The sequence below is a fragment of the Phalacrocorax carbo genome, chromosome 12 (assembly GCF_963921805.1).
Source record: "Phalacrocorax carbo chromosome 12, bPhaCar2.1, whole genome shotgun sequence".
NCBI classification, from domain to species: domain Eukaryota; kingdom Metazoa; phylum Chordata; class Aves; order Suliformes; family Phalacrocoracidae; genus Phalacrocorax; species Phalacrocorax carbo.
Window position 1 is genome coordinate 693812 of NC_087524.1, and position 14796 is coordinate 708607.

Sequence of the window (14796 nt, forward strand, 5' to 3'; positions counted from 1 at the left end):
TTATTTTCAGATATTTTTACTAATGAACACCTGGGCTGTAGTATAGCAACTGCCTCACATTTAAGGTTTCAGGTGAGTGTAGCTGGTCAAGTAAGGAATTGTTACCTCCAAGCTTTTAAAGAACTTCTTGAGCTCTGGCAAAACAGCATGTTTGTTCTTTGGAGGCTGGTGCTGTTCTCAGAGATCCAGGGGACAAGGAGAGCCTTTGGAAAGTTCAAGATATGGCCAAGCATGGATATTCATTTTGAACAGCCTTGTATTAGGTGCTGTTGCTGGACTTTGCTTCCAAAGGCACAGAGCAGGCAGACGCAGCAAGGCAGCGTGCACCACTATCAGAGGAAAGGGTGAAGGCTGGGGGCAAAGTAGGCTGATGCTCAGCATCAGGGTTTCTTTCTGAAAATCTGGGTTCATTAGCAGCACTGCAGAACAGCATCAACTGAGAGGTGCTGGCTGGCCTCAGGGCCGCTTTTCCTCAGCTTCTCCTTCATTCTCAGCCCGTGACACCCTCACCTGCCGGAGTCTAAGCCAATGTCTACAGTAACTCACACCACCTTTAGTTCAGCTAAATAACGAGGCAGAACAGAGTGAAACTAAAGAGGGTGCTGACACACATCACATGTAGTTACTGAAAAGAAAAAGAAGTCAATGAGACCCGACTAAAGAAAGCATAAGCCTAGGGAAAAAAAGCCAGAAACCCACCTGTCAAATACACTTTTGCAGGAGAGAAAATCGCAGAACAAAGCAGCAGTGAAAGTCACTAACGCCCTGGTGGAGAACAGGCTGGGAAGAGGGACAATGCACCAGAGGAGGAAGCTAGGCAACACAGAGGTTTTCACCCTGTACCAGCACTTCACACGCGACAGCTCGCATCCCACTGCTGCTCGGGCCCTTCCCCTCCCACGAGGGACCAAACAGTAAGCCTTGAGCACAGACTTCCCACAGAGTAGATAAAGGAACTGAGCTCACTCCCCTGCTTACCCCCTCCTGGTGTCACTGCACGCACCCTACGCTGAGCACCAGGTCCGCTACAGCAAGATCCAGCTCCCCGCCAGACGCAAGGGTCCCCAGAGAGAACATGCCCAGAGCACCCTGCCGCTTTGGGATGGTTCAGCAGCCAGGCAGGGACTCTCCTCTCCCAGCCCCTTCAGCCTCCACGCAGGCAGCTAAGCTCTAGTGAAGACCTAAGGAAGTATTTTTGTCTGCCTCACTGAGGCATGGGAGGACTCCAGCAGCAGCCAAGGCGTTTAGATCTTGGCTGGCACACACAGTTAAGAGCAGTGCCAGAGCACCCTGCCTGGTATAGTGAAAAGGTGAGGTCTACATTACTCCTCTAATTGCCCAGTTAATTAACATTAGCTGCTAAAGATTTGTCATAAGGCACATTATGAATTTACATGTCGCTTTCCCAGACAGAGCTCCACCTGTATCAAGGCCATTTAGTTGCCAGAGGCATTCTCTAAGGGAGGAGGCTATTTGATCTATCTACAACTGATTTCTCTAGCCTGTGATCTCCTTCACCCTCCCACCACAGGACTTGGAAGGGTCTTTTCTTCTGGTGAGATTTTAAAAGCAGGCAAGATTAAAAGCACTGGTTATCCTGAAAGTAGCAGGGAAGAGCAGTTGTGATAGAAAAATAAAAGCATTGTAAGATGATTCCTGAAATTTCTTGTTGGACAGAGAAAGGAATTAAAAAGCAGTTCCCAGCACCTATTAACACCTTCCAATCACACACTACTGGCAGAATCTAATTAAATAGACCAATATCTACTACCTTAAGCAAGATACTGTTTAGTTCTTTGCTTCCATGTTGTCATGGTTTTAGCTGGGATAGAGTTAATTTTCTTCACTGTAGCTGCTATAGTGCTATGTTTTTGACTTTGTATGAAAATAATGTTGATAATGCACTGGTGTTTTAGTTGTTGCTGGGCAGTGCTTGTACTAGTCAAGGACTTTTCCAGCTTCCCATGCTCTGCCGGGTGCACAGCCAAGAGAGCCAATGCAACCTGGCCAAAGGGATATTCCATCTCATACAACATCATGCCCAGTATATTAAATGGGGGAAGCTGGCCAGGGGAAGCAGCGATCGCAGCTCAGGGACCGGCAGCGTCAGTCAATGGGTGATAAATAATTGTCTCACTTGTGGGTTTTTCCCCCCTTTTCCAGGCTCATTTCTCATTTTTTCCTTTTTATTATCATTATTACAAAATAGTAATTGTAATAATGGTAATAATTATTAAACTGTTTGTAACTCAAGTTTCCTTGCTTTTGCTCTTCTGATTCTCTCCCCCATGCCACTGGGGTGGGGGGAGTGAGCAAGCAGCTGCATGGTGCTTAGTTGCTGACTGCGGCTAAACCACAACACACATATACAAGAGCTGCTGTTCCCCTTTAAAGGCCCCCAAGCAGTACGATTAGGTCTACTCCCTTGTTTTTTAAGAGCGTGAAATTTCTAATCAAGCATGTGGGGAAAGAAAAAAATATTTTTCCTTCCCTTCCAATACACTTGCTCAAGGACTAACCCATCAGCTGTAAGGGGACCTCAGTGTGAATGCAAGCACCAGAGCTCCCCCAGCCTGGACAAGAAGGGGGTGGGGGGGTGGAGCCCCTTTCCCCCTCCACCATCAGGAGAGGTTTGCTGGACTGTTTTTGCCCAGGACTTCATGAAGCTAAGAATGATCCTGCTCAGCTGCTGTGACTGACCATACCACACTGAACTGCTCCCAATGCTCAGAACAGCAAGTTTTATTTCTCATCTTAAAAAAAGCACATCCATGGCACTGTTATGCCAACAATGGTGTCAAATAAGCTTTAATCTGAGAGCTCTGAAGACTGTCTGCTTTTGCATAAAGGTCTAAGATTAATCTTTAAATCAAGTTTGACTTTTTTCCTGAGGTTCAAACCACCTAGGCCCTTTGATTTTTCCAGTTGGAATGAAGTTTCTCCATTCTCATCCTCCAGGAAAAAAAATCCCACCTGCCCTTTTGTGTTTCCAGAGCAAGAGAGGTAGGCTCACATACAGCATCATTAGGAAGGCCCACTTGTGTAGTGCTTTGCCACCCCTGCCTCCAAGTCTGCCACATGAGCACAGACAGCCCTGACTTACCTAGTGAGCTCAAGGGCAATTTCCAGCTCCTCTGCACAGTCAAATACCAGCTCTGCATCCCCAAAGAAGCAGCAGCTGCAGGATTTGCTTTTAATTAGTTTTTCTGCAATTCTACTCAGTGTTTGGGGAGGCAAGATGAGTACTTTTGAAGGCCACCTTAGCCACTGACAGAAATGCAGACACCACCCAGCGTCGCTCCCGTCTCAGGCTGCAGCTTCCCAGGAACACAGGCCATTACAAGGGCTCCCTCTTGAAAGCAGAAGACAGTTAACACTAACCCCAGAGCAGAATAGCCAGAAAGTGGATGGATTCAGAGAAACAGCATTTGGAAAGTAGTCTCACATCCATCAGGGTAATTTTTTGCCTTGCAAACAAAGGCTTACAGCCAGGCTCTGCAAGACACACTCCTGTTCAACCCCATGTGCTCTGTGCCAGGGAGGAGTCCCACGGACCAGGCGGGTTTGACGGCCACTTTATTGTAATACAGTGATTTCATGTGTTAAAGGTACCCTTCCTTCGCCACAGCACAGCAGCCACAAGCACCATGCACACAGCTGCCCCAGCAAACTCCAGAGCCCAGGGGACTGCAGCACGCACAGCTGCTCCTGTGGGGAGAGAGATGCCCCAGTTAACACTCCCCCAGTGAGGCACAGGGATGCCTTAGGGGCTCAGTCTTTCTGTGGGACAGACTTAGAGCAGCTCCCTCTCCCAGCCTGGCTATGCTGGACTGGCCTACTTACCAAGGCCATCTTTGGCTGTGTCCCATCTTAGTTCATCCTGAAGGAAAATCACAGGACCTTTGCTGGAGACACGGGAGGCACTGTTCTGAAGAGGATGCTCAGCACTCCTTTTACCCCCTACAGAATAATATGAAGGTTTTAGGTGAGATATATAGCCCTAAAGTGAAACTTTGTCCAGGTCAGCTTTTCAACACATGAGAAGCTCAGAAAGCCAAGCCTTCCATGTGTCAATACAGAATTAAGAGCCTGTGAAGACCTCTGCCTTTCTGGCATAAGGGCAAAAGCCCTTCCTCAGTGGAAAGGACCAGGAAATGCCTTATCAAGCTTCCATGGCTCGAGGAAACTAGCCTATAGCCTACATGTCCTCTTACCCACAACTTGGAGGCTAGACCCTTGTTGCTCCTTTGGATGGGGAAGCAGGAAGGCTAAGACACTTACTGGCTCTAACAGGACAACTAGTGGTGCAGGACTCCTGTACAGACCGGTGGCACGCTGAAGCACTGCAGTGCAGATAGACCTAGAAAGAATGGGACACAGCCTAGAATCACTCAGGCAGTATCTGTGGACAGGTGTGGTACATTGACCCTGGCCAGCAGCTAAGCACTCTCAAAAAAAGCAAGAAAAGCTGTGACTGGAGAGATTAAGAGTTTGATAAGTGAAAGAGAGAGAAGGAAGAACAAAACCAAAGCACAAAGGGATGCAAAGGCAAATCACCCACCCGGCTCCCACAAGGGGACTGATGCCCAAAATTGCTTTGGCTTGCTTCACGCACAGGCTGTAGCTCTGGGGCCCCCTGCTGCCCACTGCAAGATAGTTTTGATGCCTTTACCATACATCTTCAAACTCGGTCAGATCTGGCATTGCAGCACTTCTCCCCAACACCTGGGACACAACTGTCCAAGCACCACCAAGTGACTACTTCTAGGTACAGCTGGGACCAATTTTGAGTATCAATTCATCCCAGGAGCACCAGGCAAACAGTACAAGGCATGGTGAACTTCATGTGATGTAACTGCTCAGCAGCTCATGACATTCAGAACCCAGATGCTTCCCAGATACCAAAAGCTATTTCCAAGACATTTTGGCCAAGAAATTCAGTTTAGAGAATATTGATTAGCGTAGTTAGAGCATACACCCTAAGCTAACTCAACAGAACAGCTTCGGCAGCAAGCTAGCACTTGCTTAAGTAGACCTACTCTTTCAGTAGTCTCATTTTCCATCACACCCCTCCAGTGATGCATCTTACCTCTACTGCATTTGTCTCGGGGAATGAAGAGTTTCTTGCATCAGCCTCCACCCTCCTGTTTCAGGAAGGCTATTCCTAGCCTTTGGGCCCCCTTCCCCCAGGGGGGCCAGGAGTCTCAGAGTTACAAAGAGGTTCTTGTTGCTCACATGTGTTACTTGTCCTCAGTAGGAAGCTAGGCAACCAGGACAGGATCTTACCAGCCCAGAGAGCATCTTTTGGGAAGTGGAGTCCACAAAGGTAAACATGTAGAGGGTGAAACGCTGGTAATGAGAGGGGAACAGTAGTCCTGAGGCAAGACTCATAGGCACCAGCTGTGTCTGATAGTTGTCCCCTGCATAAGGGCACCTGAGAAGGAAAAACCAGCAGTGAAAAAAGTGCAAGTTATTCCCCTGACCCAAAGATATTTACAATTCACTCACCCATCCACCAAAACAGGCCACTGCAGCTGGTGCTGGGGATCGATAGTTGGTGTGGCCCAGCAGTGGTGCAGGACTAAAACCAGGTCTGGGTCTGTTCTCTGAAGGATCTTGACTTCTGCATAAACAGGGTCTCTCAGAGTTTTCACAACAGGATAGTCACTGTCAGTATAGTAGGAAGTATAGCTTCCATCTGGGACAGAAGAAACCCAAAAGCCATTTTAGAGCAGAAACAAACAGGAAGATGCAACCTGAGAGCATCCTTTATAGCCATTTCAGTAAGTTCCCACCATGGCAGGGAAGAAGCAGTGCCGCTTCACCCATCAATGCTCCCTTATTACTCAGAGACAGAGCCCTGCACCAACAGGCTTAGGCAAGTCTTGCAAACCTCTCATACCTGAGGCAACACGCAGCTCCAAGGACAGAGGACCTGGCTGGGACACAGCAGGGAGCGGTGGCAACGTGAAGACCTGAATGCTCAAGGGAATGAAGCTCCCAGTGATGGAGTAACTGCAGCGGACATGTAATCTGGTAAGACAGGAAAACCCCAGATCAGGCAGAAAGGTCATCCTGATATCTCCTTTCTCAAAGACAGCAACATAGTATCTGCTTTAGTTATATCCCCAATCTTTCCTTCAACACTTCCTTTTAACAAATACTTGAAATTCCTTCAGAAGTCAGATCTGAGTCTGTGGAGCGTCAGTGATCAGCACCAGCTTTATTCCCACTAACTAGAGACGTAACAGTCCTTAGCCTACTCCAGTGCCCTGTTGTGAATTCAGAGCTTGTCACAAGCAGGGATTTCTCTAGCGATGTTCGACACAGTGTCACCCAGCAATACCAGCCCCAGGGTATTACCTGAAAGTGCTATCCCTAGTGACAGAGCCAAGGCTCCCACTCTTCACATTCCTGGATGCCACCAACTCATTCTCATATATGGCCCGGTCTCCAGTCACCTGGAATGAGAGATCAGGCACTGTTCCTGCAGTAAAGTCAAGCTGAATTAAGGCCAGGCTGGACAAAAGCATTTGGCCTCTGGCAGCCTGTAGAATGCTAAGTAGTCAAAGCCATGTCTTCTTGTGCCAGGTCCACAAGCTCCTGCTATTCTAGCCTAGTGACAGCTGCAGCTCTTACCTGAAAAGTGGTGCCACAGGCAGAGAGTGGGAACTGGTACACAACGAAGGCATCGTTTTTCACAACAGGCACACAGCCAGTACTGTGCCCACTGGTCAGTTGCACAGAGTCCAGGATAATGGGTGGCAGGGTCACATATCGAGATACAGCAATGGAATACTGGCCATCAGGTGTGCAATGAGCTGTCACTGGAGGAAAAGATATAATCAGTCTTGAGCACAAGGACAAGAGGGATGGAAAGGAGGATCAGTCATCACAGCAAGGACAAGGCCAGTAAGTCCTGCAAGTTCTCCTGCCTGTAAACCCCAAAGCAAGTGCTAGGCACAGCAAAAAAGTACAGCCAGCTCTAACAGCAACGCAGGTTCTCCCATAAACCCAGGTCTGTTGCAATACACAGGCAAGGGCTGGACACTTCAATGGGTGAGTATTCTTGACAGCCAAAAACACAGCCCTAATCCACCTGCAGGACTGGTACACACCAATCCTGCTCTGCCAGGGAAGTGAGGAATCCCAGCTGGCAGCTCCTTTAGGAGGAAGGGAGGACAGTTGCTCACACTTACCTGTGTTACCAAAGTAACAGGGCTTCACCCTGTCCCTAGGGTCGTAGCAGCAGCCTCGCATTTCACAGTCTCCCTGGCTGACAGGAAAGGAGGCACATGGCAGCCGGTCTTGGCTGAGGACAGCTGAACAGACACTACTGCTTGGAGCATCCAGGGCTGGAAGAAACAGTGGGGGTTTGAGCTGAAGCACAAGAGCAGAGGGACAAAGACACAGAGGACACTGGTGGAAGGTGTCCTGGTGACTCTGCATACAAATCAAGGGAAGTTAGACTCAGGTGAGGATCAAACAGGTGGCCTGGAGCTGGCGTGGCAGCCTGCTCAGAAAGGACCTATGTTTCCCTGGAACAGAGACTCCCTCTGAAGCCATGTGCAGGAGACTGGATTGCATGGGATCTGTCAAGTTGATGTGTTCTGGATCAGCTCTGGCAGTTAGGAAAGTCTTTGTACTTGGTCTCTGGCTCAATCCCTGAACTTGCAGGGACTCATGCAGTCAGAACATGGCTAGGAACATTCACCTGCTGACCCTGAAAAGAAGGCACAAGTCCCCAGCAAGCTGGTGGTTCCTGTGTCCAAAGCCTTCTCCAGAGAGTCATCTGCACAGCAATAAGTCCCCTTTCCCAGCCCCCAGGCTGATGAGGAACAGCCATCCAAAAGGAAGTGCACTCATTGCCACAAGACACAAGCACGGTTTCCCAAAGAGCTGTCAAGAGTTTTACCAGGAAGGTCCACAGGGCACCTGAGCAGCTTCTCTTCATGAAGAGCCTTTTGTCCAGCTGCATCTTTTCCTTCAAGCCCAACCAGCATGAGGTAATTGCCATCCTGGGGGAGAGCCACACCAGTCAGGGCAGCCAGAGCAGCAGTAGCCACAGTCCCAGCAGAGCCCCTAAGGTCACTCACCCATTCAAAGACATAACAGCCAGTATAAGAGACCAATACTCTCCTGGAGCCATCTGGAGTCCCAGATACCAAAAGCCCACAGTTAGGGTCATTCTGCAGAGCATGTGCCCTCCCCTCAGTATCTAGGGAAAGACAAGACAGCAGCAGGGGCTTCAGCATCCCACATTGAAGACAAGGTCCACTAGAATCCTACCTTTCTCTAGGAAAGAAGGCCCTAGCCAGTATTAGGGTCTGGGCCAGCAGGGGTGTGCAAGGGAACCCAGCAGCCAAGACCCTCTAGATGCAGGCACAGCAGCCTACCAAAACCCTTGACTGCTGGATCATATAAACAGCCTTCCTACCTGTACAAGGGGCACTGAAACTGTTATACAACACTCCACCTCAAAACCTGCCCACCTCAAAACCTGCCCCTTTCTCCTCATTCCAGGTATACCTCTGCACTGCACAAAGATACAGCAGTAAGAAAGCCTCTTGACACCACCCCCACTTACCCCAAATAGTCAGCATAAAGGAAGCATTCCCCTCCCAGCCTGGAGGTAAGGTGAGCTGCAAGCTTTCTTGGCCACAAGCCAGCAGGGTAGGATCAGAAAGAACACTACCCTGAGCACCCACAACCAAAGCAAGGGGACCAAGAAAGCCCCAGAGGAGCATAGCTCCAAATACAGTCCTAGACTGCCCTGCAACACCCATCCTGCTCTCTTGCTAAGGACCATAAAGCAGCTACTCTTAACCCAGCCTTTTTAAATTGTGGAGCCAGATGGGATCAGAGATTCCTTAAGTGCCCAGGTGGACCCACCCCAGCAGTTTAACACCTTTGATTGCCCTCACCTGGCTCTGAACCCATCACATTCTGCTTGCACCCTTTGAAGAAAACCGCAGGGCAGGAGCTGAGCTTATGTCAAGCGATGTGCCTGTATTCATATCACTAAGCTGAGAGGAGCTCATCTGTGCAATTTACTGTAGAGCCCCAGGAGGGTCTTCAAACCCTTTTTTCTCAGTCTGAGTTCTTCCCACCTAGGAGATCTGTCTGCTTTTCCCCATGTACCCTACTGCTGCTCGAATTGCTCGTTACATGGCATGAGTGCAAGAAGCTGAGCGACAATGCTCTTTGCTCTTTTAAAGGAGCCGGTGCTTCAAATGCCAGACACAGGGTAACAACATATATGCACAGAAATAGCCCTCCACATGAAATCTGTGGAAAACTATGGAGCGCAGGAGGCTTCACATACCTAAAAGGAGGTGATTCCCCTTAAAAATTCCTGGCTGTGGACTACAGCCCTGTTTGTAGTGAGGATAGCTGCAGGACTGTTCCCGGCTTGTCTGCCAGGTGGCAGGATCATATGGTTTGCGGGACCCCTACTCCCAAAAGCTGCCAGATGGGCCCAAAACACATTTAAGGGGAGCCTCTGTGATCCCAGGGAAAGTTCTGCCTGCCAGTACCTATTGCCTGCCTGTAACTGCACTGTGTCTCATATAGACCCTTCTCCCTAGCCACATGCAGCTCCCGGACATCTGCGCAGCACCATGCAGCAGGCAGCACACTCGCCCCTACAGCTAGCTTTCATCAAGAGGCATGGGTAGTAGCTGAGTCCAAGGGAGGCACTTCCTCGGCTCTTCCTCCTTAGCTCACAGCCTGTCTTTCCTCTACAGCTGTACAGGATGCTGTGATCCCATCCAGCTGCTCTGCACAGCAGGGACTGAAGCAAATGGATCTCAACAGGCTGCCTGCGTGGCTGCTCTTTGAGCAGTGCTCATGAGCCAGATGTGCTTGTCCCAGTGCCTGCCTGGGCACTGGGCAACCACAGGAGAGAGGCACCTGGGGAAAACATCTGGACTTTGGCAGGGGGGGAGGCTTCATCTCTGTAGAAGCTGAGGATTGTGCCAAGACAGCTTGTCCAGATCTCAAGCCCTTGTGTGATTGCTGAATGCCTTGACTGTGTTACCTGCTGATAATTGGGTAAACAATAACAAATTAGCAAAGTACTTTGGACCTCTAGGTAAATTTCATCACAACTTAACCTACCAATACTTTGTTTATGCCAACAGGAAAAGTGTCTACATATACTTGAAGAGTAACTCTATTTGAAACAACATTGGAAGTGCTGTAGATCCACCAAGCAAAACAGTTTCAGGTAAGTGCTCTTTCCTAACTTCTTCACACACACTTGACAGCCACGTTGGATGCTGTAGAGATGGGACACACATGAAATGAGCGTGAAATTCATGGAAATGAAATGTTTTGTTTGGAAAAAGTTGTTACAGACAGTGGGAAGCAGCCTGGCTGAGAGGAAACAGGCAGGTCTCTTCCTCACAAATCTTTTCCTCATCATTCAATAGTTCTCACACGTTACAATGACCCAGCTGTAAGCACCAATTTAGCTAGCACCCAAGGCCACCACAAACAGGACATGCAGAGGCTGAAGGTAGATGAGGCAAATGTCTCTGTAGGCCACTAGTCTGAAGCTGATCATGACCCCAGCAAGCTAAAATCTTCCTGGGATGTCCATCAGGAAAACCCTCTCCTCCTAACAATTTTGAGCCCAGGAGACTGGGCAGACACAGCGGCAATGCAGGAGTTGCCCTGGCTGTAGAAAGCTCTCCAGAGACCTGTGCTAAGAAAAGGAGGTATTAAACACTACCACCAAGAAGTGCCAGGAAGAGGAGTACAAAAATCTCCTGCGTGCTGTGGGACTGCCTCCAACGAGATCGCTGTGTGGCTGGCCTGTACCATGCACCGTATGTGGTACGAAATGGCAGTGCATGGAGGAGTGACTCGGTCAAAACACTCGCCACAGACCCTGAACAGCATTTGCAGACGGCAGGGATATCCACACCGAGCATGCTGGGGATGAAGGGTGCTGGCTGCACAGTGGGCAGGAGTGGCGTTTCACAGTGCCACCTTCTGAACCGAGTTCCAAAGAGAGAAGGCACAGGCAGCAAGCCTGCAGGAGATTCTACACAATGATGACAGATTTTCTTCAAGCTTGTGCTTTATTTTAGAAAAAAAGAGGCAAAGCTACACGACTGGGAGCCTTTTCTTTGAATATCCCTAATACACGCTTCCAATGAACTTAAAACCAAAGTTCCTGGGGAAGATGGGGAGGAGGGGATTCCGGCTTAGCTTCTCCTGGACTTCCACATGGATGGAGAGGTCAAACCAGCCCTGCCTACTCTTAGTGTCCGCAAACAGAAGCGAGTACTCAGAAAACCCTTGGATGCTACCGTGACATGAAAAGGCCCATGGTTTCTAGTCTTATGGGTTTTCCTCCCAGGTCTACCAGGGTGGTGGGAATATTTGGAATATAATTATTTTATCCTGATAAAAATGGGAAATTTTGAAAGTATTCCTAGTTCCAGGGCTTTTGCCCAAAGTATATCACAAACTGAGGCAGAGCTGAGAGGTGAGCCCTTGTCCCCCGGATAAGGGAACTTTACAGGGAAGGTGGTAAGGCCATGAATGCTGGCAGCAGAGAGATGTTATGTACTAGTGCAAACTCCCGTGACCTCTACTTTCACCAGGTGCAAATTCCTAGAGCTACAGGAATTTCCATGAACTGCACTTGCAACATCTGAGCTGATGCAGGACTTCAGGGCAGCAGATCAGCAACTAGCCCAAACTTGTTGGCAGTTCAAGTTTTCCACCAAAGTATCAAGTACAGGTCTTTAAGAAGTAAAATGAGATTTTAAAAGACCCTCAGTACTCTCGGGTGGATCCCATCTGGCCCCATAGACTTGTGAGTGTCCAGGTGGAGTAGCAGATCGTAAACTGCTTCCTCCTGGATTATGGGGGGGGTTATTCTGTGATCCATCCCTGCCTTCCAGCTCCAGGGGCTGAATACCCTGGGGATAACTGGTCTGACAGTTAAAGACTGAGGCAAAGAAGGCATTTAGTACCTCTGCCTTTTCCTTATCCTCAGCTGTGTCCAACAGAGGATGAAGATTCTCCTTTTCTGAGCGTCAGCAGAAGCTCCCTGTTCAGCCAGGCCAGTCGTCTTCCCTGCCGGTTTGTCTTGCAGCACTTGGAGACAGCCTGCTCCTGTGCCTGCAAGACTTCCTTCTTGAAGAATGCCCAGCCTTTCTGGACCCCTTTGCCCTTCAGGAGTCCTCCCAAGGGACTCTCCCAACCAGTGCCCTGAACAGGCCAAAGTCTGCCCTCTGGAAGTCCATGGCAGTGGTTCTGCTGACCCCTCTTCTCACTTCACCAAGAATCGAGAACTCAATCATATCATGGTTGCTAAGCCCAAGACGGCCTCCGACCACCACATCTCCCACCAGCCCTTCTCTGTGAACAGGAGGTCAAGCGAGGCACCTCCCCAGTAGGCTCACTTACCAGCTGTGTGAGGAAGTTATCTTCCACACACTCCAGGAACCTCCCAGACTGTTTCGTCTCTGCTGTGTTGTTTTTCCAGCAGACATCTGGTAAATTGAAGTCCCCCACTAGAAGAAGGGCAACTGTGATACTTCCTCCAGCTGCTTGTAGAACACTTCATCTACCTCTTCATCCTGGGTGGGTGGTCTATAACAGACACCCAGCAGGATATCTGCTTTGTTGGCCTTCCCCCTCATCCTTACCCATAAGCACTCGACCTTATTATCAAAGTCGCTAAGCTCTCCACAATCAAAGCACTCCCTAACATACAGGGCCACCCCACCACCTCTCCTTCCTTGCCTATCCCTTCTGAAGAGCTTATAGCCATCCATTGCAGCATCCAGCCGTAAGAGTCATCCCGCCATGTCTCTGTGACGGCAACTAAGTCATAGTGATCCCACTGCACAATGGCTTCCAGCTCCTCCTGTTCATTGCCCATGCTGTGTGCATTGGCATAGCTGCACTTGAGCGGGGCTACTGTTTTCACCCCCAACCCTAGGCTCCTCTCTGGTGGGCCTGGCTACATCCCCTTCCCCCTTCGAACCTAGTTTAAAGCCCTCTCGATGAGCCCCACCAACTCGTGCAAAAATCCTTTTCCCCCTTTGAGACAGCTGAACTCCATCTGCCACCAGCAGGCCCAGTGCCCTGTAAACCTCCCCATGATGAAAAAACCCAAAATTCCACCACTGGCACCAGCCTCTGAGCTACGTGTTAACCAGATGAGTTTTCCTGTTCCTTTCAGTATTATTCTTCCCTGCCGCTGATGGGACTGAGGAAAACACTATCTGTGCTCCTGAGCCTTCAACCAGTCACCCCAGTGCCTTGAAGTCCCTTTTGAATGCTCTTGGGCTCCTCTCCACAACACCATCACTGCCCACCTCCACAACCAAGAGCGGGTAGTGATCAGAGGCCGTACCAGACCAGGGAGCTTCCTAGTAACACCTCTAACCCGAGCCCCAGGGAGGCAGCAGACTTCCCTGTGGGATGGGTCTGGTCGGCACATTGGGCCCTCTGCTCCCCTCAGAAGGGAATCTCCTACAACAGCTACCCTCCTTTTCTGAACAGAGGCAGCCATAATGCGTGGGGCTGACTGACTCTCCCTAGGCAACCCCCCGGCCAGACCTCCGCCTACACCCTCATTTGCCTGGCCCTCAAGTTCCAGAGCCCCGTATCTGGTGTGCAAGGGCAGCTGGGAAGGTGAGGGGGGGCCGGGAGGGGATTCGCCCGCTGCCCCGAGCAGGGACCCATTTCCATCCTCCCCCCCATCTCTTAGGTTCCCTCCTTCTGCTTGGTGGCGAGAGGGTAGGGGATCCTCTGCTGCTTGGGGAGAGTCTTGCGGCGCCTGAGCGAGGCCGAGCAGGTCGTCCCCCGGGTCACAGCGCAGGCAGCTGCTGCCTCTGCTGCCCTCCCGCCGGAGTGCCAGGCTCAGCACGCCTGCAGCCAGACCCGGACAGCTGCGTGCTTGTGCGGGGGCCCCGTCTGAGTTGCCTCGTCCCTTCCGGCGGCGGTTCTCAGAGGAGCGGAGAGCACGGCCGGGGCCTCTCCCGTGGGCGGCAATGACCGCTAGCTGAGTTACTCTTCAGAGCCAGGGAGGGGGCCGCGGCCTACCCGCGCCAACCGCCGCGCCTCGCCCCGCTCGCCGCGCTCCCCGGGGGCTCCTTTTGTACGTGCGGGGGGTTTTGCCGCCTTCGCTCTTGTCCCTCCGCGCCCACGCTGAGTCAGAGGTGCCGCCCCAGGAGGTCGCTCCGTCCCGCTCTGAGGGGGGCCGGGCCGGGCTACCCTCCCTCTCCCTGCGCTTTTGCCTTCGCACCTTTTTGTGAGAGACCGAGGCAACTGCTGTGCGCCGAGAACACATCGGTATGTTCTTCAGCACGCCGCATGCAGCGCAAACTCCGCTGATAACGTCAGGAAGACTTCAGGAACACGCAAGGGTGGCTTACCCCACTGAGAGCTTGTACAATCGACACCAAAGAACGGAAAATCCAAGTGACACTGATATACTTGGAAGATGCTCTTGTGACCGTGAATTTCTGGGAGCGCCTCAGTAGAAGAGGGTGCCCCTAGTGTGCTCTCTTTAACAACAAACTTCAGGTGAAACGAAACAAGTTTTAGGGGCACATTATAAATTTCTTAACCTCTGTTGGCTTCTGCAGCTTTTTGGAATGAGGCGTGTCTTCAATAACCAGTTAACCCTGAGATAAGCCCTAGTTTCATAACACAGGGCAGTCTAACAAATGATTGACTAATTCAGTCACATGATCCGACTTCTGCAGTTGAGCTAACATAGCTAACATACCCCTTCAGTATATAAACTCGGGCTCTGGCAGCCGA

At 50.5% G+C, this 14796-nt stretch overlaps 1 protein-coding gene across 1 annotated transcript; it reads right to left on the minus strand.

Annotated features, from left to right (window-relative positions):
* Window positions 1-2246: 2246 nt before the first annotated feature.
* On the minus strand, window positions 2247-8786 carry ZP4 (zona pellucida glycoprotein 4). Its single transcript, XM_064464488.1, has 12 exons — window positions 8588-8786; window positions 8097-8218; window positions 7916-8018; window positions 7200-7355; window positions 6640-6827; window positions 6364-6461; window positions 5903-6033; window positions 5509-5698; window positions 5287-5434; window positions 4282-4360; window positions 3844-3960; window positions 2247-3708 (listed from the first exon to the last, which is right to left on the minus strand). Exons 1-12 carry the CDS (start codon window positions 8784-8786, stop codon window positions 3596-3598), a joined length of 1644 nt encoding a protein of 547 aa, XP_064320558.1. The 3' UTR covers window positions 2247-3595.
* Between the last annotated feature and the right edge of the window lie 6010 nt (window positions 8787-14796).

Coding starts and splice junctions, on each gene's coding strand:
- ZP4 (XM_064464488.1), bottom strand. CDS start 8,786: ATGGGTGTTGCAGGGCAGTCTAGGACTGTATTTGGAGCTATGCTCCTC. Junction 5,699..5,902: donor GGAGCTGCGTGTTGCCTCAG/GTATGAGAGGTT, acceptor CTTCTGTCCCAG/ATGGAAGCTATACTTCCTAC. Junction 3,709..3,843: donor CACAGCCAAAGATGGCCTTG/GTAAGTAGGCCA, acceptor CTCTCCCCACAG/GAGCAGCTGTGCGTGCTGCA.